This window comes from Myotis davidii, unplaced genomic scaffold (genome assembly GCF_000327345.1).
Source record: "Myotis davidii unplaced genomic scaffold, ASM32734v1 scaffold244, whole genome shotgun sequence".
Classification (NCBI taxonomy): Eukaryota; Metazoa; Chordata; class Mammalia; order Chiroptera; family Vespertilionidae; genus Myotis; species Myotis davidii.
The window spans coordinates 1754174-1780363 of record NW_006294993.1 but is presented as its reverse complement, the minus strand read 5'-3'; the positions used below and the strand labels follow the sequence as shown (position 1 = coordinate 1780363).

The following is a 26190-nucleotide window of genomic DNA, read 5'->3' as shown; positions in this document are numbered from 1 at the left end:
GCCACGCCTGCCTTTCCCCTCGCCCACTGCCCACACCCCCGCGTCCTGACCCCCTCTCCCTCCTCTTGCAGTCAAGTTCAGCAACTGTCTGGGGACCGAGGGGACGCAGTATGAGACCAGCAGCATGGACTTCAGAGTCGGGGCAGACGGGACGATCTTCGCCGCCCGGGAACTGTGGATCCCCGCTGAGGAGGTGGCCTTCACTGTGACCGCGTGGGACCGCCAGATGGCGCAGCGATGGGACGCCCTGGTGCGGCTGCTGGTGGCCCAGACCTCGTCCCCCCGCTCTGGACACAAGGTAAGGTGGGCCGCCGCGGCAGCATGGTGCATGCCTTTCCTCCTCAGGCCCCTGTACCCTGCAAAGGCCCCGGAAGACAGGCCACCCCGGTGGCTGGGTCAGCAGGAGGGGCCTCAGAAGAAGGGGTGGGGGGGGGCAGAAGGAGGGAGAAGACAGGGAGGGAGGCAGGGAGGAGACGGAGGAAAAGATGGAGCGACATTCACCACCCTCCCTCTGACTTCACTTCCCCCAACGTGCCTGCAGGGCCTGTCTCTGTAGATGGGAGTGGGGTGAATTCACCCTCCCCTGTTCCTAAAAGGCCTCTCTCATTGCTACATTGCCTAGCAACCCATGGCCAGCCCCCCAAATCCTCAATGTTAGGGTTCACGTGTCCAAGGGAGCCAGGGCTTAGTCCTTTACCGCTGGTCCCATGTTCGGCTGCTGCATCGGCCTTGGGTGTGGGGGCTGCGGGGCCAGCAGGGAAGTCCCAGCCCTGCTGCTCCTGGCCTCCTGCCCCAGGGACAGCTGGTGGGGGAGAAAGTACGTGAGGCCCCTGACAGCCCACGAGAGGCCTGTGCGGTGCGTGTCATCGGGACTGCATGTGTGGCTCGTTAGCAAAGGAGCACCCGGGTGAAGCAGTGCAAGGCGACCTTGGTGGCGTTCACAGCTCCTTCAGAAGAGGGCCCGTGGGCAGTAAAGGGTTAAACCACACTGACCAGCATCCTTTCTATCGACTTGCCCAAAACCTTATGCAAACCTGTTGTCTGGACCTCACTGGGACAGTCTGCAAGTTTCCCCAAATCTCTTGGCCACGGAACCCTTTTCATGGAATTTTTGGCAAGAGAGGGGTTCCAGGGAACCCACTTTAGGAAAATGGGGTCTGCGTCTTGTTTTTAGAGGTGGTTGCAAAAGAGAACGTTGTGACTCAGGTGGCAGCGTTCTCATTGGTGAGCTGACCCCACGGGGAGGGACACCTCGAGCGCCTTGAACCAGGTGTCCCCAAGGCAAGGGCCTCGACCTGTGGTGACGAAAACCAGGTCCGATGGTTTTCCTCTCTCCTGAGTGGTTATCACAAGCCGTGTCCTGAAGAAAAGGCAGTGAGCAAGGCCAGCCCCGGGGCAGCCCCGGGGACACTGTCCCATGCAGGGCCCTCCCTGCGGGGGGCGGGGACAGGGGCTGAAGGACAGGAGAGCGGTAGTAAGCTGCCATCCCTGACTCTGGTGCAGACCCCGTGTGCCTCCTGAGCAAAGAGCAGGCTCCTTTAAGCCTCAGATAAAAGGCACTAATTGAGAACATGCCCCTTGTTAGGCATGTTAATGAGAGACTGATGCGGTCAGCCCCTGGTCCTCCGTGGAAGGTGGATGCGATTAGTCCCCGTAGGAGTGCACCGCCAGCCCAGGCTCGTCTGGCAGAACAGGACACGGAATCCGTGCCCCAGGCTCGGAGCATCTGTGGGGCTGCACACCCACGTGTGTGAACTGTGACAAGAGACAGCGGGCAGTCTGCAGCCCACCGACCGGGCCTGGTCCCAGTCTCGTCACCTGCATGGCTTCCTTTTTCCTTTAACTCCGAACCCAAAGCAGCCTGGCCTGACTTCCGGATGTCACACAGACCCTGCTCTATGTGGCATCGTCTCTCCTAACCCTCACGTGTCCACAGTGGGCACTGCAGACAGAGAAACTGAGCCGTGTGACTGCAGCCCCTTTGCTACATGGGAGAAGCGATATTCTAGAGAGGAGTGAAAAGTGGATGTTAGCCGAAACCAGTTTGGCTCAGTGGATAGAGCGTCGGCCTGCGTACTGAAGGGTCCCGGGTTCAATTCCGGTCAAGGGCATGTACCTGGGTTGTGGGCACTTCCCCAGTGGGAGATGTGCAGGAGGCCGCTGATCGATGTTTCTCTCTCATCGATGTTTCTAATTCTTTATCTCTCTCCCTTCCTCTCTGTTAAAAATCAATAAAATATATTTTTTTTAAAAAAAGAAAAGTGGATGTTAGTGCAGCGAAGCCCCATTATGGAGGGGCCTGCCTGCCTGGCTGTGGGTTTGAACCAGGGCTTCTCCAACTTACTGGCTGACAAGGCAGAAAATCATATCTAAACATTGATGTCAAGAAATTATGAAAAGAACAGGAAATGAAACACAAAGTAGAAAGAAGGAAACAGAAAAACCAAGAGGAGAGAATATATAGACAGAATCAACAGACAAAACCTGGCTCTATAAACTGCTAAGCCAAGCCCTGGCCGGTGGCTCAGTTGCTTGGAGCATTGTCCCGTACACCAAAAGGTTACAGGTTCAATCCCCAATCAGGGCACCTGCCCAGATTGAGTGTTTGAGTTCCAGTCAGGGCACATATAACCGATCAATGTTTCTCTCTCACGTCGATGTTTCTCTCTCCCTTCCTCTCTCTCTTAAAAAAAAGCAAACAATAAAAGCATATCTTCAAGCGAGGATTACAATAAAATAAACTACTAACCCAATCGGGTTGTATAAGAAAAAAGAAATTGCAAATTATCCTAATCAGGAATGAAAAGAGGGCACTGTGACCAATGTCATAAACTATAAAGAGCATTTGAGGATATTATGTATGATCTGTGCCAACCTTTTGAAAACACACATGAAACGGATAACATTCTAGAAATATATAGGTCACCAAAACTAGCATGAGAAGGAAATCTGCACTGTTTATTATTCCAAACAAAATTTAAATTAAAATCCTTATCATAAAGAAATGCCCACACCATCATGGCTCCACTGGTAAATCCTACCTAAGCCTTAAAGAGCAATTGAAATTAATCCTGTACACATTGTCCAGAGAGCCGAGCAAGAGGAGTCATTCCCCAAACAAGCAAGCACCATGTCCAAACCACCACGAGCTCTCCTCAGAGCCAGCAAGAGCTGTGTCCAGAACCAGCCAAAACCTTGAAAGAACAGCAGGGAGGTCATTATAGGCCAGCCTGCTCACAAGTAGATGGGAAAAAAAAATACCTAAACAAAATATTAACAAACGAATCCAGCCATGTATACATAACATAAGCCACAGCCACACCAGTGTGTCCAAGAATGCAAGGTTGTTTAACATGTGGAAGTTAGTCCATGTAATTCAATACAGAGTAAAGTGCATAGTGATTGTAAAATTTCACCTTCATTCAGGATGAAATATTCAGCCAATTAGAGAAAGAAAGGACTGTCCTTAATGCTGTAAAGGGTGTCTACGAAAAGCAGAGAGCAAACCTCCAGTCTACTTTTGGAATAGCCAAAGCCTTCCTTGATATTGGAAAGAGGACAGGGTCATTCCTACATCACATGCTGGGGGTTCAAGCCAAGGTTAGGCAAGAAAAGGAGATCAAAATAAATAGAACTGACATTTGTAGCTGATATGATGTGACTGAAGATCTGGAAGAACCTGTAGGTAGCACGCTGCAGTCAATGAGAGAGGGTAGCAAGGATGGAAAAGCCATCCTCCCTCTACAGACTGGAATAAATCATCAGAAAATGAAATTTGAGCCAGATATGAATTACGAAAGTATAGAAATGGTCATGTAACTAGAAGTAAACCTAACAAAACTGTTCAAGACCCTTCCATATTATTGAGAACAATTAAAGAACCCTTTAAAAGAGAGGGGTGTGCTACTCAGCAAGTTTCGTGTTGTGGGAATGCTGGTTCTACCCAAAGGTTTCTGCCGACTCAGCACACTCCCAGCATGGTTTTTGCTTGTTCGTAGGAGGTTAACAAGCTGACTTTACATTTTTTTAAAGGGAATGCAAAGGCCAAGAATGGCCTAGAATAACAGGAACACGGGACTTGGGCATCAAGACACAGTAGTAGACCCTGCCAAGCTTCTCAGCCTCACGCTGTTGGCATTTGGGACTGCCCTGCACTGTAGGGTGTTGCCAGCAACCCTGGCCTCCACCCCCTGGAGGCCAGGAGCACCCACACCACCCCATATGCAGCCAATGCAATCTCCAGTCATCGATTGCAGCGTTGCCCCCTGTGGCAGAACCTCTGAACTGTTAGAGCTAAAATGGTATGGTTTGGGCGCAAAGAGGGTCAGATGGACAAATGGAACAGAAGAGCAAGCCCAAAGTGGCGAATTCTGTCACACACACATGCTGAAGACCCTTGGCTTTTGTAGGAGTACCAGAGGTCAGCCAGCCAGGCTAAGAATGGTTCCTACGATTTATGTGGTTGTAAAAGTGTTGTATTAATAGCCTTGGTTTTGCTCCTTGGTCCCCAATGCCTAAAATCTTTAACTCTCTGGCCCTTTAACAAAACGTTTGCCAAGCCCTACTTTGAATAGGGTGGGAGGACTGTCTTTCTTTCAATACTGACGCTGGGCCCACGGCGCCTCCCACGCACACCCCGCCACCAGCTCCCCGTGGACTGTGAATCTACGTGAGCTAGACAAGGCGAGACGACTGGCAGAGCATGTGAGGAGGATGTCGTGGGGCCGCCTTCTCACACCTCTGCTCACCAAAGCAGCCTCTTAAGAAAGTGAAATGTTGAGCCTGGGGCTGGGAGAGGGTATTTCTGACACCTGACAACTAAGGACGCACATCCGAGTGCACAGAGGATGTCAGTCACCGGGTGAAGGAGGAGAGCCAGGCTCGGCCAGTGTGGCCGCATCAGCCTCGCGAGGCAAGGCCGACCCGGGCTCCACACCGAGAGTGATAGCACCCATATGGGTGAGGACGGGTGCCGTTGGCATTTTCCTGCACTCACGTGGGGGTGTATTTTGGTGCAATGTCTTTAGACCCTGATGCGGCGTGCTCACTCAGTTGAACATACGTGTACTCAAGTAAAAGGAAACCACTTCCTCTACTCACAGCACATCCGACACCGGAGGGAAGAGCTCTCTGCCTGAGCTGCTCTCCAGCTTCAGACACAGCTGGGGGTCCTACCACGCAGACCCCAGGTTCGGGGTCCAATCCCCGTCCCAAGCAGTAGCAATATGAGGGAGTGTCCTCGACACACATGAGGGGAGAAGGCAGACGCCAGGCAGGACACGCACACTGTGTGACTGCACACAAGTGGGTCCCCGTGTGTGACAGTCGGGACAGAGGTCGCCTGTGGGAGGCGGGAGGAGGGGCTGGGTGGGGCCAGAGAACATGAGGCAGGGCTTGGGGGCAGGTGTTCATTCTGTGATCATTGAACTGCTCACTGATGTTTCAAGCACTTGAATGCAGGTAGTTTGTAATTCACAATTTTAACACTGTTTTCAGTGTCCAGATCCCTGGCTGGGATTGAACAAGGTGAGGAGTTCAGACAGGACACAGTGAGCAAGGTTTCTGTCAGCAGAAGATTCTAGAACAGGGCCTCCTTTAAGGGAGCAGTGTGCAGTGTTGGAAGTCTGGGGCCGCTCTTAGGAAGGGAGCCTGGAAGCGACGCCCTGGCGGGGCCTTTCATCCTCGAAGGTCCAGGCTCCTCCGAGCCTGTTGCTCAGTGGCCCCGGGTGGAGCTGGGCAGGCCGGCAGGTTTACACTCAGATGAGCCGCACAGATTTGGCAGCGCTTCTCCTCCCCATCCTCTCTGCTCCTAGCAACTGCTGACAGGCGGGCGATCGGCAGGCAAAGCGCCCTGGGTGGGGAGAACGCTTGGTGTGTGTAGTCTTGCAGGAAAGCCGATAGCAATTCAATTAGAAAATGCAAATGCGGTCACGTGCTTCCCTCGGGAGTGCTGAGCGCCTCGGGGATCCGAGCGGTAGCCCGGCCACAGTACTCGCTGAGAAACGGCCCCCCCTTGTCAGCTCGGGCGCAGTGGCACTCGGAAGGGCAATGGGGCCTATGGGTATAGTTTGCAAAGAAGAAACCGTTGTTTATGAAGCTAATATTGGGTCTTACAGCTGCGTTAGCGTTTATGAAAGCGACTCAGCCCAGCGACACCCGTGTCAGACTGCCCACGGCCGACCGCGTTCTCCCCTCGGGCCTCTGCCCCCCAGGCATGTGGGCTGAGTGTGTCCCCCTGAAACTCATGTCGGAGCCCTCACCTACAGGCCCAGAGAACGGGTCTGTGTGTCTGCAGGGTGAGCAAACGTCATAGTGAAGTGAGGCCTTCAGGGGCCCGACCTCACCTGCCTGGCGCCCTATGACGGGCACGCAGAGGGGAGCACTATGTGACAGAGGTCAGGCGGTGCTTCTGCAGGCCAAGGGCCCCGGCGGTGACAGGCCACCACGGCACCTCCAGAGGGGCCTGGAGAGGCCTCCCCTTCCTCCGGAGGAACCTGCCCGCCCGCCCGGACCCCAGACTTCCAGCCCTCGGAGCTGAGGGGGAACGTCTGCTGTTGAAGCGCCCAGTCTGCGGTGGGGGGCAGTGGGCCCCGGACACTCACACCAGGGGTGGGATCTGTGTCTTCCTGCCGAGATGGAGACTCAACCCCCGGGAGTGCAGGTGCCCCCTTACCCTGAAGGCAGGATGAGTCCCGACCTGGGTCCCACCCAGCGCCCCAGACGCCCTCAAGGCCTCTTCGTTTGGCCGCTCGGGTCTCCAGAACAGTGAGAACCAGGCTTGCTGAGCCCCGATTCTTTAGCCCCGTGTCCCATGGCCTGTGACCCTCCATCCCCATGGTCTCACCTGCCCCATCCCCACAGTTGTCACCCCTCCATCCCCATGAGTGTGTCTCCATGGGCCCAGGTTATTTATAAAACAGTGGAAGGGAGGACCTGGTTGAGAACCATTCCTGTGTCCCCCCCGAGAGATGAGGCGCCAGAGGTCAGGCCCGCCCCGTGCGGATCCCCACGTGGCCTGTGTCCCCGTGAGCGCCAGAGGGCTGGTGTGCGGCCTGAACCCTGACACACGGGTCCAGAACTTTCTCCAAGGGGCCACCTGGGGCTTGCATGCCAGGTGTCACCTTGGGGAAGCACCTGAGGTCGCTGGGTGCCGCCCGGAAGCAGCGAGCTGGTCCTTCTGTCCTTTCCCAGAGATGGCCCTGCCCGTGCGCTGAGAAACAGCGACTCTGCGGCAGCAGTGTCATGGGCCAGGCGTCCGCCCTCCCGTTCCCAGGACGATGCTGGCTGCTTTGATGAGTGTCAGCCCCTCCCCTCAGACAGCGCCACGCGTGAGGCTGCTGCAGACCTGCTTGACGGTCGTGGGGGTGAGACCCCTGTCCCCATGTGCTCTGTACATTCCTCCACAGCACAGACCTGCACAGCGGCCGGCAGAGCCCACAGCCCTGTCAGTGCCCCACCCCAAGGTGGGTATTCAACAGACGAACAGGGCTCCCCAAAATAATCGCCACCTTTAACTCTTCGTAGGGGTGAAGGCGGGAGTGACTGTTCTCATCGGACAAGAGTCTCCTTTGCCCTGGCTTTTCCGACGGCAGCCCCGGCCCACGCACCTCAGCTGCTGGGGACTGTGCTCTCTGGGCAGGCAGGAGTCACAGGGTGGAGGTCACACTTAGGCGGTGCTCCAGGCAACAAATGGCCGCACAGGGCGGCGCCTGCAGCTGGGCCAGGGCACAGCCAGGCTGAGGAGCGGCAGCGGCATCGTGTCCTCAGCCGCCTTTCCCGGCCGGTCCCCGTGGAGGACACTGCCCAGCCCTGTCTCAGTGAGACCTCCTGGGACAGGACAGGACAGGACAAACGAGCCCTCACAGGTGACTTGCTGGGCCCAGGGCAGTGTGGGGAGCAAGGGGGCAAGAAAGGGCGTGTAGGCAGGGAAGCTCCCGAGGATGACAGTGGGGGGGTGCAGGGGAGCCACTGCCTGGACCTGGTTTTGTCTGGTTAGGCCTCAGTCAAACCCTTCCCTTGTCCGGGCCGTGGCCTTCCAGAATCATCCGAGCAGATGGAACTGACACCAACGTGAACCACTCCATTCATTTCCACCATTAACAACTCTGGGGAAAGTGACACATTTTGGCTTAACTTACTAATTTAAAATTTTACTGTGATTGTATTTTTCCCTGTAAACTGAAAGGTGGTTTCATTTCAGATAGTTCTCACTAAACATGATTTCTTGATTCTCTAGAGCAAGTCCTCAACCAGGGCATGGGAAGACATCTGGGCTGTCCCCGCAGGGGGGCGCAAGGGGTGCTGCTCCACACCCCACAGTGCCCAGGAAGCCCCCAGACAGTGATCTGGCCCAAAGTCAGCTGTGCCAAGGGCTAGACCCTAGTCTACAGTCAGGTGAGGGGCAGCCCAGATACTGGGGGTCTTGGTACAATGGGGAGGTGAGAATGGGGGAACAAGGCCAGCCACATGGTAGTTACATACACACATGCACATACACACGCATGCACATGCATGCATACATATGTGCACATACATATATGTTCATGCACATGGGCATACACATATACAGGCATACACCCTCAGAGCCACAGCCCACATGCCACGCCCACCCTTTCAGCCAAGGGGCAGAGGGGACCCTGGCCCTGGGCGCCCCATCCCCAGGTGTAAGCGCGGGTGGGCCAGCCCCACCTCACGTGGGTGAGCCAGGGACACAGGAGGGACGGGTGCAGACAGCTCTGAGGCTTTCCGTTCCAGTGGATGATGCGGAAGCGCTCGTGCTGGCCGCTCAGGAAACCTCTCTCTGGTGTCTGTGGGACTTTCCAGAAGGACCCCGCCTTAGAAGAGACAGGAAATGAGGACTAGCGTGGAGCTTGTGGGGAACCACGCGTTCAGCCCCCTGGTGTCATGGACTGAAGAGCACACTCAGCTACGTGCCTCCTCAGCGCCGCAGGCACACCCGTGTTATTTAAATGGCTCACGGCATCTGCTTGTAAAGAGTGGCAATGTCTCTGTCCTTTTGTTCTCTGTTAGTTACGCACCATTTCATTCTGTCTGTCCTTAGCTACCATGGAAACCAGCCGCAAGGTTGCGTTCAGTGCCCTGGCTAAGTATTTTAAATATACGTGTTTGCAGGTGAGCAAACTGTGCCGCTTCTGAAACATACATTGAAGGGAAGGAGAACCAGCTGCATAGATTATAGTGCCTTTTTTTTCTTTTTAAGAAATTGAGTTATTGTCACTGACAGCAGCAGGTTTGACATTTGGGGGGGGGGGCGCGGGGAGGACACGCTGTTTCCTTTATTAAAGCATGTTTACCCCAAAGCTATGAGGAAGCAGAAAACGGGAGGACGGCCGAGTGGGAGACAGAAGAGTGGAAATGGCACTGGCATCTGGGCACGCTCCCCCGCCCAGTCCTACGGTGAGTCGTGTCCGTTCATAGGACAGAAGCAGTGCGGGTTCCCACGTTTCATCCTGCGGACAGCCCCTAGGAGCTGAGCCACCTCGGGACTCCAGGGCCCTGAGACGTGGTGTTTGCATCGGGGCCTGGGCCCTTTCCAAACATCAGAGCCGCCTGACGAGCCCGTGTCGGTGGGTCTGGGTGTGACAGGTGGAAGGCTGGATGCAGTTCGTCAAAAGGAAGGAAGGGCCCACAGGCTGGGTGGAGACTGCTGTATGCGTCCTGGAACGAGGGAGGGCTGGTCGCGGCCTCCTCGCCGGCCTCCCGAACCTTCCATCCTGGGCAGCACGGATCCACCCCTCAGCCACACACAAGGGTCGTGCAGACTGTGGCGAGATAGACCGGGAGTGCAGGAAAAGTCGGGGAGTTCCCCACCCCCTAGTGCTCTGCTTGTACAAATTGCAACATAGGCCCCTCCAAAGAAGCCAGTCTCAGCATTAGGGGTCTGCCCAGCGGCACTGCCAGCCAGAGGAATTGCTGTCCTGGGTCAGGGAAGCTGGAGATTACGTCTGGGGCAGGGCCCCCCTGGAGCCCTTGATTGAGGAGAGGCCTCAAAGATATCAGTGTTCACCGTGCTGAGTGGGAGTGTCCCATGGAAACCTAACGGACATTTTCCATTAATTACATTATCGAATCAGGTGGGCTTGTGTCCATGCCGTTTTCTCAAATGGGAGAATTTACGGTGCTCAGGAAGCGTCGAGCAGGCCCGCCCAGGACCCGACAGGTGGGAAGGCCTGTGGGGACAGCAGGCTGTCATCTGGGACACTGTCTTCAAAGGGTGAGCTGCTGGGTATCCTTAGAATGTTGCCACATGCGGCTGGCTTTGGAGCAGCTTCTACTGCGCTACCTTCTCGGAGAACGGGAGCCTTGCTCCCTACACAGGTGCCCAGTCCCGGCCGCCCAGCTCTCCCGCGCTCCCTCCCGCCCGCTGCTTCTGCGGCTGGCCCGGCCCAGCCCTTGCTCTAGTGTCCCTGCATCTCAGAGATGCTCCTGCAGCACCGTGGAGCCCCCACGTGGCTGCTCCATCTCCCGGGCACGTCCACCATGCGGACCCCTGGCCCACCGGGGGAGCCTAATTTGTTGGATCAAGACTGTGTGGCCCTTGCGATTCCTGTCGCCTTGAAACTCAAACATCGCTCACTCACCTGCCATCCAGCCCACACCCACCTCAGCCTTCATGGCGGGGGGCCCGGGGAGGCACCAGGGCTCCTGCCCCGAAGGCCAACCCTGGGTTATTACACCCCCCGTGCAGTGACCCCCAAGTATGTTAGGGGCCGGCCCGCTGGCTCGCAGCCCACGCACACACCTGGCTCTTCATAACCCTGTGTTCCCGATCTGTGCAGTTGGATAGAGAGGATACATTATACCAGGGATCCTCTAACTACGGCCCGCAGGCCACATGCGGCCCGCCGAAACCATTTATCCGGCCCACTGGGTGTTTTTGCCGCCACTGCCTGTCTGTCCTGCTTAGCAGCCGACTTGTCCCGGGCCCGCAGTGCGCATGTGTGGAATGTCTGAGGGACAGTGGCCTGGCCCCCTGTTTAAAAAGTTTGAGGACCTCTGCATTATACCTTTGCATGGTGACTGGAGGAGGTGCGTGACCGCCCTCCTCCCAGGCACTTTCTTTTCCTGTTTATTTAAGGCGATAATTTAAAGCCTGCTCCAGGTCACTCATGCATTATTCATCTTTCACTTGCAAGGGACGCTGGGAGGAGGTGGCCCACCTCTAGGTGATAGCGGTGAGTCCCTGAAGGCCTCACCTGGGAGTCATAGCCAGTTACACTCACAGTCAGACAGCAGTCCCCGACGAGGGGCCAGGCGGGCGCAGGCGGGGGCCTGGGAAGGGAGCTCAGGAAAATGGGGTGCGGGATAAGGGGCCAGCAGGTGGAGACGGAGGACAGGTCACTTGGAGTTCAGGTTTGGGCCGGGGAGATGAGGGTGGTGAATGATGGGATTTGGGGGCATCATGAAGCTGGCCCATGAACTTGGGGGCTCAGCCGGGCAGTGCTACATGCCATGCTCCAAGAGGGCCGGGTCACAGGTGTCCAGGACACACTCGCCCCATCCAAGTCCCTGCCCGTCACCTTGGGCCTCCCGGAGAGGTGGGAACGTCCTGCTGGCTGAAGCGGGCGCAGGGCTGGCGCTGATTTTCCCCAGATTTGTTATTACATTTGTCTCATTGCAAATACAGGCAATTTATTTAAACAGCACTAGGGAAATTAATGCCGGGCCAGCTCTTCCTGAGCAAATGAAGATAAAGCAGGGCGTCTGGGCTTTTCAATGGCTCTTTGAAGCCCTTTAACATTCTGTGTCTGTTACTCAGAAGGCTCAAGTGAGCATCTGCTGGGGCCCAAGCGCCCCGCTGAGGCAGACCTGTGCTCTCCTGTGGGGCGCGGTTACGGTGTTTTGGCCAGGTTCAAGCCTCCGACTAATGAAAGGACAGGGTCCTCTCATTGCCACGTGCAAGTCCCAGCTGGAGGGCAGGGCTCTCCCAGCACAATCATAGCCAGCGGCTGTGGTTGTAAGCTTGAACCTATGGTCGGAACACGTAGCCCCACGTGCCTTGTGATAGAGTTCGGGTGCATGTAGTTGAGTGAGGTTGGAACTCACGAGAATGTTGTAAACAACATGATCACGCCCCTACTTTGCCTTGTGGCATCTGTTATAAAATAAAGACACGGCTGGTGGGTGCTGTCGTCTCCTCATCGGGGAGGCAGCGTCCCACCTAGACCCAGCTATTATTCTCTTGTCTGTCTTTCCTTAATCCTTTCACCCCACCCCCACCCCCTCGGGATCACCCTTGGCTGTGCCGGCGTGGCACACTCTCCTACCGTCATGCGGGGTGTGGGGGCACACAGACAGCCCCCCAGAGGCTATGCTTGTGGCGGGGGCTCCTGGGGCATAGTGCACGAGGTGGGTTGGGCGGAGTCCGCCTGCTGCCCTGTGCGGACATGCTCAAGAGCAGACCCCGCCCGGCCCCTTCTGAGCAGGGACCTGGGGATGGCGGAGGAGTCCCAGGCAAGGCTGTGAGTTTGTGGAGCACGTGGCGCCTGGAGGGCCCCCTAAACACAGATTCCGCGCCCACCCCAGAGGCAGCAGATCCAGGTGGCACCTGAGCCTGTCATTTCTAATGAGCTCCTGAAGCTGACTCCCCGGGACCTCGGAGTGCTCCCTCCACAGCCTGGGGTTTAGCACCACGTCTTCAGTGGGGACCCTGGTTTCTGCACAGCCACCTAGGCCAGGACTGGGAAAGGGGTGCCACCTCACAGGCACGAGCCTCCAGCAGAGGAGGGTCACTCCCCGCCTGGTGCTCTGGCCTTGCAGTCTGACTCCCAGGGTTCAAATCCTGCCTCTCCCTAATGAGCGTACCCTCGGGTGTTCCTTGGCGCCTCTGAAGTCCCCTGCTGGGTCCCTAGTAAAGTGGGGTGCCTCCACCAAATTAGCGATGGGGCGGATTTGGGTGGAAACGGCGGAACGCTCAGCCCCTGTGGCGTGGAAAGCAGCTGTGCCCTGGATGCCGGGAGAGCATGTGGGCAGGAGTGTCCTAAACGCAGTTCTGGAGACGACCCACCCTGCTCCTCACGGCAGGCGGTCCCAAGGCAGCGTCCAGCAGTGGGTGCAGTGTCCCAGCCCGCGGGAGCAGGGCCACAGGGCACACGTGCCTCCGGGGCTCCTTGCTGAGGAAGGAGGACAGTGACCTGGGAAAGCCCCGGCTCTGATTGGGACAAACTCTTGAATTTGGGAGCGGAACACAGTGAGACGCAGGGACCGACGGGACGTCCCAGCGGGTCTCTCTCGGGAGTGTGGTTGGCCAGATGGGCTTTCCCTTGGAGTAGCTTTAAGTTTGGGTATCTGGGCGTATAGAAGTTTTTTTTTTGTTTGTTGTTTTGTTGGCATTAACAAGGCAGTTTTGTGTGCATGTTTACCTTACTGCTATGCAGCTTTTTGGCAAAACAGAGTGGGAAGTTTCTCTGTCCACAGAGGACGATGCTAAGACCAGCCAGGAGCCTCGAGGGGCCTTGAGCTCAGTTGCGGGGAGGGGGACCAGCCAGGATTGCTCAGACGCCTCCAGCCAGTTTTGTCCCCCTGCCTTGGCTGTCCTGGCCCAGGTCAGCCTTGCCGGGTGAATTCTCGTGCTCAGGGCCCGAGACTCAGCATGAAGTGAACAACCAGGAACACCGGGCGGAGGCGCCATATGGGGCACCTTGAGAGCAAACACAGAGGTGACAGGTGTGTAAGTGCCCCGTGCACACATGAAGCTCTGCTGGCTCCTTTAATTATAGAAAGCCGTGCGTGTGATAGCGTTCAGATACACAGGAATATAGAAGGAATAAAGTAAAATGAAACCCGCTGGTGACCAGAGAACACAGGTGGCCTCTGGGTGCGTTTCTGTCCCATCTCTTCTGGATCCTTTGAAAAATAAGACTTGGCCCTGGCCCGTTTGGCTCAATGGACAGAGTGTCGGCCTGTGAACTGAATCCCAGGTTCGATTCTGATCAAGGGCACATGCCCGGGTTGTGGGCTCAATCCCCAGGGGCGTGAGGAGGCAGCTACTCAATGATTTTCTCTTGCCATTGGTGTTTCTATCTTTCCCTCTCCCTTCCTCTCTGAATCAATAAAAAAATATTTAAAACAAAAAAAGAAGTGGCTGGAGTTTGGCGAGATGAAGGGACTTAGCCAGTGTCACGTGAACCCTTGCGTGCACATATGTGTGAGACCCCAGGTCTGCTCCCCGCCCAGCCCCGCGCCCTCGGCCCTCTCTCTGCAGCTCATGCACAGCACACCTCTCCCTGCAGAGCGCCCACTCGGTCTGGGAGGTGAAAGGACACATTGTTTTGCTTTGTTTGATTACTAGGAACCATGGGCGGTTTTAGAAATTTATTGGTCCTTTTATTTTTGCTATTAAGTTTCTATTCATGTCCTTTTCCTGTTATAAAAAAGATTCAAAATGTTTATTGGTTTCTAAGTGCTGTTTGTATAGCAAGGCTGTTAACCCTTTGCTCCTAGTCCAGCAGTTGCTTTTAGGACCTGTTTCCTAGCCAGGAGTTTTTAAACTAAAATGTATTTGTCCCTTTGTGATTGTTTTCCACTCGGGATTTAAAAGCTCGGTCCACTCTATTGGTTAGCTAACTGCATTTTCTTATTTTTTGTGGTCCCCCCGCCCCCCCGTCTTGTTTGGTGTTTTCCCTGACACAGCCCCTCCTCACAACATCATCCCGGCTTTCCCTGTCGATCAGGAAAGTTCGGCTTCTCTAATTGACGCCTTCTCCTCAGAGCAGAACTTAACCACGTGGTGGCTCTTCTCTCCCCCTCCCCACCCGACCCCTGAAGATGCCGCAGATGCCTCAGAAAGGAAAGAAGACTCCAGCCCTGGACCTCACCCCGCCTCCCAGCGACATGCTACTGCCGTGGCCCCAGCATCCACCTTCCAGTGGCCTGGGCCTGCGGAGGCAGAAGCGGGACTGGGTCATCCCACCCATCAACGTGCCGGAGAATTCTCGCGGGCCCTTCCCGCAGCAGCTCGTGCGGGTAAGTGCAGACCCCCTCCTGCATGGGGACCCTCTCCTGCATGGGGTGGGTGCCCCTGAGTTGGGAGCCCTCCTGCGTGGGGAGCCCCCATGCATGCAGACCCCCTCCTGCGTGGGGAGCCCCTCCTGCGGGGGGAACACTTCCTGTGTGGGGAGCCCCCATACATGCAGACCCCGTTGTATGGAGAGCCCCTCCTGTGTGGGGATCCCCTCCTGCGTGGGGAGCCCTCCTGTGTTGGGGGCCCCTGCGTGGGGAAGGTCTAGGCTTCCCAGCCTCTGCTCTGCGGATCTTGCCCATCAGGTCTGATGGGCTTGCTCCTGGTGGCGGGAGGGGTTTGCCTTTGTATCTAAGGTTGAGATGTCGCCTTTTCAGTGAGTTACACGAATGACAACCCAGGGGGCATCCAGTTGTCCAGGGCAGATGGGCTGCGTGAGTTGGGTCCCCTGGGTCCCCCTCTCGCAGTTACTGTCACGTGACTGCGCCCAAGAGTGGGAGGAGGCGAGGCGGGCTTTGGTTCAGGCCCTTGGCCTCTGACACCTGCCTTTGGCCTGATCGTTCACACGCCTTCAAACAATGACGAAATTGCTGAGCGGTGGCGTGACTGTATGATGATCTTGCTGAAAAGTCACAAGACTTGAGTCTGGACTGTGATTCCGAGTTGGTGGGGGGTTCATAGCCAATGACTGAATCCATTCCGGCTGCATAGTGAGGCCCCCCACAACCCACAGGCCCTGGCTCGGAGGGCTTCCAGGGTGGTGGCCACGTGGGCGTGGGGGCAGTGTGCTCCGGGGAGGGCATGGAGCCTCCACACCCTTCTCCACACCTTGCCCTGCGTATCTCTCGCACCGGCCTGTCGCCAGTTATATCCTCTGTGATTAACTGGCAGTCTAGTGAGTGAACTGTTTCCCTAAATTCTCTGAGCTGCTGTGGCCAATTAAACGATGCAAGAAAGGGTCATTGGACCCTCCGATTGGTAAACAGCCACAGGTCAGCCGCGGTGACAGCCTGGCCGGGGGGTGGGCATCGCAGTGGGCAGCCCTGCGGGCCTGAGCCTTTCACGGGCCGGAGTGGGGCGGGGAGGGGTGGCGCTGTCACTGGGTAGGTCCGGGCAGGAGTGAGTTGAACTGCAGGACACCAGCTGGTGTCAGAGAACAGCTTAGTGGGGAAACCCCACCCGGTGTGAGAGTGTGAGCGGTAGTCGGTGACACAGGAGTTTCCCAGCTCACAGCACAAAGCCGGCCCTCCTTGCCTGCCCCCAGGTGGGGAGAGGGGCTCCCGGGCCTTCGCCGCCCCAGAGTGGCCCGACTGGGGATGTCGCTGTGGAATGGAGGTAAGGACGTGGCGAAGCACTCGGCCATCGAAACACCAACCTGGGCAGTTTCCCCGGACTCCCGCCTTCCAGGCCCACCTGCCAACCCCAGCCACTGCAATAGGGCTGTGTCCCCACGTTCATGTCCCTCCACCCTCCAGGCCCTCGCCGCATCTGATAATCACTTGTCATTTAGTGAAAATTTTTCTCTAGTGATTGCTTGTTAATATAAACTTATGCTACAAGGAGACTTCCTGGTAGGCGACCACTGGGAAGCCGGCGTAGCTGCGAAGCAGCCACAGGCAGGGCAAGCGCGCATGCCGGCTGCTCGCTGCTCGCTTCCCACCGCAGCCCAGAGCCGCCTGCCTGTGTTCGAAGGGGCGGCGACCCTGAAGCGTCCACAGCAGGACCCGCCCTGCCGTGTGGCTCAGTGGATAGAGCGTGGCCTGCACTGAAGGAAGGGGCTGGGGTTCAGTTCCTGGTCAAGGGCACATACTTGGCTTGTAGGTTCCATCCCCAGCCCTGGTCAGGGAGTGTATGGAGGCAACCAATCAATGAGTCTCACATCAATGTTTCTCTCTCTCTCTCAGAAAATTATCCTCAGGTGAGGATTAACAACAACAACAAAAATAGATACGCAGGGCCTGAAGCTTAGCCCAAATGTTGTCAGGATTGAACAGACTGGGAAGGGAGTGAGCCTTCCATTGTGATTCGGTTCTAGTTAAAGGTTTGTGCTTGTCCTTGGTAAAGGTCACCTCCGGTGGAAACAGGTTGGTCTGACTCAGGGGGAACATTTTCAGTAAAAGGCAGAGAGTAAGTAGTTGAGGCTTTGCCGGCTGCCTTTGTGGTCTTTAAGGTGTGAAAGCTACCATAGGCAACATGTAAACAGAGGGGTGTGGCTGTGTGCTAATAAAACTTTATTTACAAACACAGGCAGGGGACCAGATCCTGCCCCGTAGCAGGAAGGTGAGAGTGAGTGAGTGGGTTTATAATGAATACCCAGCACTCTCATCTGCTCACACACCAGAGGGCACGTGTGTGATGCTTGGCGGGTGTCTGGTGAGCCGTGCCAGAGTGTCCTGCAGGCCTGGCTTTGTGGTTTCTCAGGCTGAGGATCCCGGCACCGACACATGGAACCTGCTTCCTCTGGGCCCTCCATACACAGACCTGTAAAAGGTGCCAGAGGAGAGACGGCCACTGTGGACAGAGCTCCCCCTCGAGGATGCCCAGGATCTGCTAGCAGCCCTTTGGGGAGGTCCACCTCCAGGCCAGATGTCCATCCAAACAGGCTGTGAGTGCAGGGTGGGGTGTGGGTGAGGCCTAGCTGGCTGCTATGACGAGCACCCCAGATATCTGAAACCTCACGTGGAGGCTTACTTCTTGCTCCTGTGGAGGTCTCCTCAGGGTGTCCCTCAGGCCGAAGTGAGGGCCCAGCCACGCCAGGCTCTCCTGCGGCGCTTCATCTTCAGCAAATGGGAAATGGGATTTCCGTTACAGCTTCTGTAAAAGATCTGTCTTTTCCAAATGGACTCCAAGTTATGATGTAAGAACTCGGCCCACACACACACTCTCATAGGCTCCTTTCTGCTTCCCTCCCCGCCTTTCCCGCGTTAATGTCTTCTCCCGCAGACAGGTGTTTCCTTTCGGGTGCTTCTCACCTGTTACTCAGGAGGCTGATGAGTTTCCTGGCCGTGGCCCGGCCCAGCTGAGGGAGCGGGAAGCGGAGCGAGGAGCACTGGGAGGTGCAGCTGGGATCCGCTCATTAAGGCGCTTCATTCTGACGGGCAGTTCGGGGCCATCCTCAGGTGCCAGGCGCCTGCGGGCACGGAGATTCTGAGGGGGGAGTCCGTTCGCGCCGCAAGAACCGCCAGGCCGTCAGCTCTGCGCTCACTCCAAATTCGGCCCCTTCACTGGCCCTGGGATTCTCCCCACGTGGACGAACGCGGGGCTTTGAAACCCAGGGCTTCTCTCGCAGGCGGCGTAGGCTTGCCTCCTGGCAACACTCAGGGTGAGGATCAAGCAAGCTTTTTAAGAAGCGGTGCGTTTCCTAGCTGAGTCTAATCAGCAGCGTTCAGACTGTGTTAACGGGCGAGGTTGTCCAGGGCAGTGTGGGAACTGCCCCAGAGGATGGGAGGCAAGTCCTTGAATTCTGGAAGCGGGTATTTTAACAGACAGGAGGTCGTGCAGACCCATCCTGGGGGCCTGCCAGGAGCAAGGCCCGGAAAAGGACTCGGAAGCAGCCCTGGCACAGGTGCTCAACGTGGAGGCAGCAGTGGTGAGGACGAGCGGGAGAGCATTCCTGGAGCAGGAGCTCGGGGGGCACAGCCGGGCCCTGGTAAAGCAGCTCCTCACACGAGCAATGCCGGTGAGCGGACGGACTGACACAGGATTACCGTTGCCTCGGTAATCGTGGCTCCCATTTCGTGCACATTGCTTCACATCCAGCCGCAGGATGTACTGACCTTCTGCATGAACGGATACGGGCTGGGTCTTTGGGGCAAACGCTCCATGACGTGAGCTGCGCTGGGGCCTCCCAGGGACACGGTGAGTCCCATGTGTGGCCCAGGTAGACTCTCCATGAATGTCCATCTGCACACGAGAGATGGCGCTCAGTGCGAGTCTACAAATGTTTGCTGGGTGACTGGGCAGTACACTTACCATGGGTCCACCTGGGAACCGCCTTGCTGGCACTCTGAAGACACCCAACCAACATGAATGACGGACATGGTCATTGCTCACTGCCAATGGAGGCAGGTGGCTTGCCAAGCACACTCTCTGTGTGTCGTGTCATTCCCTTCCGTCCTTTCCCCGTTGTCCCCAGGAGAAAAATCGAACTCCTTAGCCTGTCACACAGGCCTCCATGGTCTGACTCCGCCCCAGACACCAAACTGCAGCCATGCTGGACTTCTTGCAGCTTCCAGACTTGATCTTGTGCTTGGTTACCTGGAGGCCTGTGCGTGAGCTCTGCCCCCAACCTGGAGTGTTTTCTCACTGCACCTGGCACCCCAGCCTGGCTCCTTCCCACCTCCTCTGAGAATGCCCCACTTCTCAGGACCCTGCCCTCCCTGCCCCCCCGACCCCCGCCTGCCATGGTGGCAGAGTTCTTGAAACTGTCTTGTCAGTGATTATCGGTCTGTCTTCTCCATAAACATGAAATTCCTTGAGGGATAGCCCACCTGTCAAGCACAACAGAGGGGACAGATTAGTGTCATCAATTCTTTATAAATGAATGAATGGTACAGCACCATGCCACCTCCACCAGGCAGCCTTCCAGGAGCACCCTGAAACATGCTAGGTGAGCTATACCATTGCTGACAATAATGGAATTGCAAGTTCTGCTTCTGGTAATGGTGGGATAGTGTATATCAGACTAACACTCCTAAAACAATAATTATAAACTCGGGGTCAGAGGGAAACTGTTAAAAACTTTGCAGTTACTTGAGAGTGGTCACTAGGGGACAAAAACTGTGGGGACTCCACCCTTGAGAAGAAAGCAGCCCTGGTTGAGGTCTGTGTTTGTGTGGCTTTCCCTCTGAGGGCACTCCTTGTCCTGCTTCAAGGGTGGCTAGTTCTCACGCAGAAGGCCACTGGCCTGCCCTGGCCAGTGTGCTCACTGGTTAGAGCGTTGGCCCACGCACGGGTGGCAGGTTCGGTTCCCAGCCAAGGACACGTACCTGGTTGCAGGTTCATCCCTGGACCAGGTTGTGGAGCATTTGGGAGGCAACCAATCGATGTGTCTCTCTTACATTGATGTTTCTCTCTCTCCTCCTCCTCCCTCTCTCCCTTCTACTCTCTCTAAAAAGCAATGGGAAAAATATACTCAAGTGAAGATTAACAAAAAAAACAGTGTTACCGGTCAGTGAAGTTGGAAGATGGGGTTAGAATGACATAGCAGCTGGAATGTGAAAGGATGAAGCCTATAAAATATGTAGCTAGAGGCAGAGACTCCCAAATCCACTTATAAACTCTGCCCAGATCCTTGGCTGCCCCTTGAACTATGCACACACAAGGGAGACCCAAAGAACCCAGTGAAAAAAAACGGTGAGATGATTAAAAGAACTAAGCAGAGGTTTCAGCTGCTGCCTCATGCAAGGGAAACATGTATATTTCAGACCAGCCAAGTTAACTCCGGGCTATAACAAAAATCAGCACCCTTCAGAGAAAGATAACAGAGCCAGAATCTCTGCAATGTATCATTCACAATGATCTGTATACAATAAAAAAATTACTAGATATGCCAAAAAAAATGTGACCCATACTTAAGAGGAAAAGAATGCCCATAGTATCTAACCCTGAGGTTTCCCAGATAGTGGATCTCATATACATATGCTCAAAGACTTAAAGGAAAATATGGTCACAATGAATGAATACATGGGAAATCAGCAGAAAAATAGAAACTCTAAAAATATAACCAAATGGAAATGGTAAAACTGGAATGTATAAAATCTCTAATGAAAAACTCACTAGATGGGCTTATAAATAGATTATAGAAGGCAGAAGGAAGGCTCAGTGCATTCGAAGGTGACGCAGTAAAAATTATCCAATCTGGAGAATGGCAGGGCAGAGGATTGAAGCATAGAGTTTCAGTGAGAGAAAGTCTGGTGACCTAATGCATGTCATTGGAGTCCCAGAGGGAGAGGAGAGAGAGATAACAAGATAGAAGAAAAAAATGGTTGAAATTTCAAATTTGGTGGAGAAACAAACTTACAGATCCAGGAAATTCAGTGAACCCCGAGTAGGATAACTACAAAGAAAGCCATACCTTGATCAGAGTCAAACTGCTGAAATTAAAAAAAAGAGAGAAAGCCCTAGCCCCGTGGTCAGCAAACCGCGGCTCACGAGCCACATGCGGCTCTTTGGCCCTTTGAGTGTGGTCACGAAGTTCCAATCACACTGTACGTGCGCACCCGCACGTGGTATTTTGTGGAAGAGCCACACTCAAGGGGCCGCAGTTTGCGGACCACTGCCCTAGCCTATTTGGCTTAGTGGATAAGCATCAGCCTTCGGACTGAAAGGTTCCGAGTTTGATTCCAGTCAAGGGCACATGCCCAGGTTGCAGGCTCAATCCCCAGTAGGGGGCAGCCAGTCAATGATTCTCTCTCATCACTAATGTTTCTACCTCTCTCTCCCTCTCCCTTCCTCTCTGAAATCAATAAAAATATATTTTTTAAAAAATAGAGAAACATCTTGAGGATAGAGGAAAGATGTGTTACATACAAATGATGACAGTGATGAATGAGGGCTGGATTCTCTGTAGGAATAATGGAGCCCAGCATAGCTCAGTGGTTGAGCATCAACCTATGAACCAGGAGGTCACAGTTCGGTTCCTAGTCAGGGCACATGCCCAGGTTGCGGGCTCAATCCCCAGTGAGGGGTGTGCAGGAGGCAGCCAATCAATGATTCTCTCTCATCATTGATGTTTCTATCTCTCTCTCCCTCTCCCTTCCTCTCTGAAATCAATAAAAACATTTTTTAAAAAAAGAAAGAATGGCCGAAACCAGTTTGGCTCAGTGGATAGAGCATTGGCCTGCGGACTGAGGGGTCCCAGGTTCGATTCCGGTCAAGGGCATGTACCTGAGTTGCGGGCACATCCCCAGTGGGAGATGTGCAGGAGGCGGCTGATCGATGTTTCTCTCCCATCAATGTTTCTAACTCTCTATCTCTCTCCCTTCCTCTCTGTAAAAAATCAATAAAATATATTTTTAAAAAAAAGAAAGAAAGAATGGAGACCACTCAGCACTGGGATGACATTGTCAAATTGTAAGGCAAAAAGTGGTTGGCAGTTCAGATCTGACAGAAGAGATGGAGAGCACAGAAAAGATACATTTGTGGGTTCATATAAAAGGTTATATTTTCCCCTTGATTTATTTAAAAGACAGCTGACTACTTAAAGCAAAAATATATGACACTGTATTATAAGGTTTGTAATGGATGTAGATGCAATAAATTTGGCAATAAGGACCTGCCAAGGAAGGGGACTAGACACGCCCCAAACCCTGAACCAAGCCCTGCCTGTCGCATGGGATTGTCTGATGAACACTGCACAGGTAACGGGACTTGCTCCTCTGACTGTGCACCTCCCCAGGTGCAAGGCGCCCTCCCCCAGGTGCAAGGCTCCCTCCCCCAGGTGTAAGGCGCCCTCCCCCAGGTGTAAGGCTCCCTCCCCCAGGTGTAAGGGGCCCTCCCCCAGGTGTAAGGCGCCCCCCTCCCCCAGGGGTAAGGCTCCCTCCCCCAGGTGTAAGGGGCCCTCCCCTAGATGTAAGGGGCCCTCCCCCCGGTGCAAGGGACCCTCCCCCTGGTGTAAGGCGCCCTCCCCCAGGTGTAAGGGGCCCTCCCCTAGATGTAAGGGGCCCTCCCCCCGGTGCAAGGGACCCTCCCCCCAGTGTAAGGCTCCCTCCCCCAGGTGTAAGGCTCCCTCCCCCAGGTGTAAGGGGCCCTCCCCCAGGTGTAAGGCTCCCTCCCCCAGGTGTAAGGGGCCCTCCCCCAGGTGTAAGGCTCCCTCCCCCAGGTGTAAGGGGCCCTCCCCCAGGTGTAAGGCTCCCTCCCCCAGGTGTAAGGCGCCCTCCCCCAGGTGCAAGGAGCCCTCCCTCAGGTGCAAGGGGCCCTCCCCCAGGTGTAAGGGGCCCTCCCCCAGGTGTAAGGCTCCCTCCCCCAGGTGCAAGGCTCCCTCCCCCAGGTGCAAGGCTCCCTCCCCCAGGTACAAGGGCCCTTCTTTCTGTGAGATGGGAGGCACACCTCCACTTGCCTGCCACCTGCAGTGCAGGATTGCCTCCTTCCCAGCCCCTGGGGAGCATCCGACACCGCCTACCCTGGCGTGGCTTCTGACAGCTCAACCCCGACACACAGGTGCCCTGTGGGATCTTGGGCCACAGCGGTCAGCCGCCCCATGGCGACCAGTGTACACCACGCTGAGACCTTGGGGAGTTCATACCATCCCGCCAGCGCCGGAGGGGACGGGAAAGCAGTCGTGAGCAGAATGCGCGGCTCCTTTCTGTGTACTGTTCCGTCTTAAACTGCTCTCGTGACTAGATTTGTGCCACTGAACATTCCTTAAAAATGAGAGTAAGCCGAAACCGGTTTGGCTCAGTGAATAGAGTGTCGGCCTGTAGACTGAAGGGTCCCGGGTTCAGTTCCGGTCAAGGGCATGTGCCTGGGTTGCGGGCACGTCCCCAGTGGGGGGTGTGCAGGAGGCAGCTGATCGATGTTTCTCTCTCATCTATGTTTCTCACTATCTATCTCTCTCCCTTCCTCTCTGTGGAAAATCAATAAAATATATTTAAAAAAATAAAAATTAAAAAAAATGAGAGTAAAATCAAAATGCTGCAGAGGCTCAGATAATGTATTGGTGAATGGCCAACTGGATGTATTCATGTTTAGATTTACCTTAGTGATTTCACAGTCAAAGGGCTCATCTGGCCCTTGAACCGTGGCCGCCCCCTGCGTGGGCAGGAGCTTAAGCACCTGCTGAGACTGGCCGCCTGGAATTGAGGTCCCAGCCACAGCTCCCACCAGCTGGGCTTCGGCCACAGCCACCAGGCCTCGAGTCCACAGACCAGACGCCGTCTGTAAGTGCGGACACTCGCCAAGAGCCCCCATGGGCCTCAATGCGCAGCCAGGGAAGAGGTCAGGGCTGGAGTGTTCCGGAACTCAGTGAGCAGTGCCCGGTTGTCACAGGAGAGGTAGCTGTGAGGGTGGAGGTTCATTCCCGGCCCACCGGTCTGGTCCATCTTCTGCTAAGTCACCTCCAGGACAATTGGGACGTTATCAGGGAAACCACTTCCTGCCCCTGAGGTTCCCGCTAACAAGTGGGCCGGGGCTGTGGAGGGTATGCGGGGCAGGGCTGCCAGCGCCTTCCTGGGAGGGGGGGTCCTCCGTTCTTCACATGGCGGGAGAGGATGATAATGACAGGAAGACAAATGACTCCAGGGTGGCGGACAGAGAGCAGGGCCCTCACAGGCCGGATGGCCACTGACATAGGAACACGCAGCAGGTCAGCTCGCTGTCCCGGGTTCGTCTCCCAGGTCCTGGCTGGCACCCAGCGATGGGTCAGGAGGTGCCTGCATGCCCCCAGCAAGTGTCCCCTTGAAACAAGGACGAGGCGGCCTACAGGGCATTGCCTTCTGGGATGGTGACAAGACGCCCTATCCGGGCAGTTTATTCCGTGACTGACCCTGCAGGAGGCCCGGTCGTGTTTCCAATGATGCTCGGCATTTCCCATTGATTTCTTCCAAACCGCAACATTTCACTCTGAAGGCTCCTTTCTTCTGAATGGCCGAGAACCAAGGGGAATGCCTGCTCCAGAGGCTCTGGGCACAGAGACCTCTTCCACTCACGGCCACCGGGCAGAGACCACATCAGAGGCAAAGCCAGGAGGTGGGGAGAGGCCAGGGAGGGCTGTGGGGAGGTCAGACCTCGGCTGAGCTGCAGACGGTGACTGAACGGGCTGCAGAGCAGCCTCCTGGCAACACTGGAACAGTCGGACTCTGGCTTTAAAGTTACTCTTAAAAATGATGCCCCAGTCCGGCCGGTGTGGCTCAGTGGTTCAACATCAAGCCATGAACTGGGAGATCACAGTTCCATTCCCGGTCAGGGCACATGCCCGGGTTGCGATCCCCAATGTGGGGCGTGCAGAAGGCAGCCAATCAATGATTCCCTCTCATCATTGATGTTTCTATTTCTCTCTCCCTCTCCCTTCCTCTCTGAAATCAATAAAAATATGTATGTTAACAAGAAAAAACACCTGAAAAATGGTGCCCCAGAAAGAAGCCGTGCTGATGGCTGGATTGTGGCCGGTGCTCTGTTTTGTTTGCTTCTGGCTGATAGTGGTTCCCCAGCAGGCAGGGACCCTCGCTGTGCCAGCCACCGGGAGGGCACCTCGGCAGTGGCCGCCCTCAGTGTCTCAGCCCCCGAGGTGCCCAAGGAGGTGCTCGCTTCTGCTCTGAGCCATTCAGCCGTCGGGCCGTGCGACTGAGTTAGGCGTTTGATTTGGGCTTTGGGGATTCGTGAGCTGTAATGCTTATTTCAGTTGAGATGCTGATTTCATTTTCCTAAAATGTGGGGCAATAAAAACAAGAAAAGCCACAGAGCATCAGTGTCTAGTAAAAGCAAAACTAAGCAGGCAGCTGAGCAGCACCTGAGAGAGCACCTGAAAGGAGGTGCCCCTGACACACACACTCACACACACCGCCGGCAGCCTCCCTCCTGCCCCCTCCACGGGGAGCTCAGCTCTGCCTGCGCCTCCACATCCGGAGGACGGCCGAGAGCTTACCTGAGCTCCCGGCTTCAAGAACAGTCTGCACACCTGAAACGAGCGGGGAGAGAGCGCACGGCTGAGGGTTCCGTGTCTCGGCAGCAACCTGCTGTATCCGCTTTGTCCCAAGAGGGCAGAGCTGGGCACACAGCATTTTCAATTCGCCTGTTGCCTCTGGGAGGCAGCATTGACCATCTGCTGTGGCCAACCTGGGATGGACCAGGCCTGGCACTTTGCTTTTGGAAGTGAGGGGCCAGATCAAGGTTGGGCTTTCCATTAAGACTAATAGAATCCAAAGAGGGTAAAGGGGGCAAATGGTGACGAAAGGAGACTTGACTTGGGATGGTGAGCACACCACACGGTATACAGGTGATGTATCATAGAATTGCACACCTGGAACTATATAATTTTATTAACTAACTAGAGGCCCAGTGCATGAAATTCGTGCACTGAGGGGTGTCCCTCAGAACAGCCTGCACCCTCTCCAATCTGTGACCCCTCGGGGGATGTCCAACTGCCACACCAATGTGGGGGTGGCCATCTTGTGACAACATGTGGGCGGCCATCTTGTGATGATGTGAGGGTGAGACGCCACCTACGCTTTTATTAGTATAGATGTTACCCCCAATAAATTCATTGAAATTTT

At 55.4% G+C, this 26190-nt stretch overlaps 1 protein-coding gene across 1 annotated transcript in view; it reads left to right on the top strand.

The window, feature by feature from the left end:
* Nucleotides 1-65: 65 nt before the first annotated feature.
* CDH4 (cadherin 4) overlaps nucleotides 66-26190 on the top strand; it is a 119693-nt gene continuing 93568 nt past the window's right edge. Inside the window, exons 1-2 of the mRNA XM_015567722.1 lie at nucleotides 66-298; nucleotides 14788-14985. Of these exons, the coding sequence (XP_015423208.1) occupies nucleotides 125-298; nucleotides 14788-14985 (372 nt within the window). The 5' untranslated portion in view covers nucleotides 66-124. The remainder of the gene's footprint in view (nucleotides 299-14787; nucleotides 14986-26190) is intronic.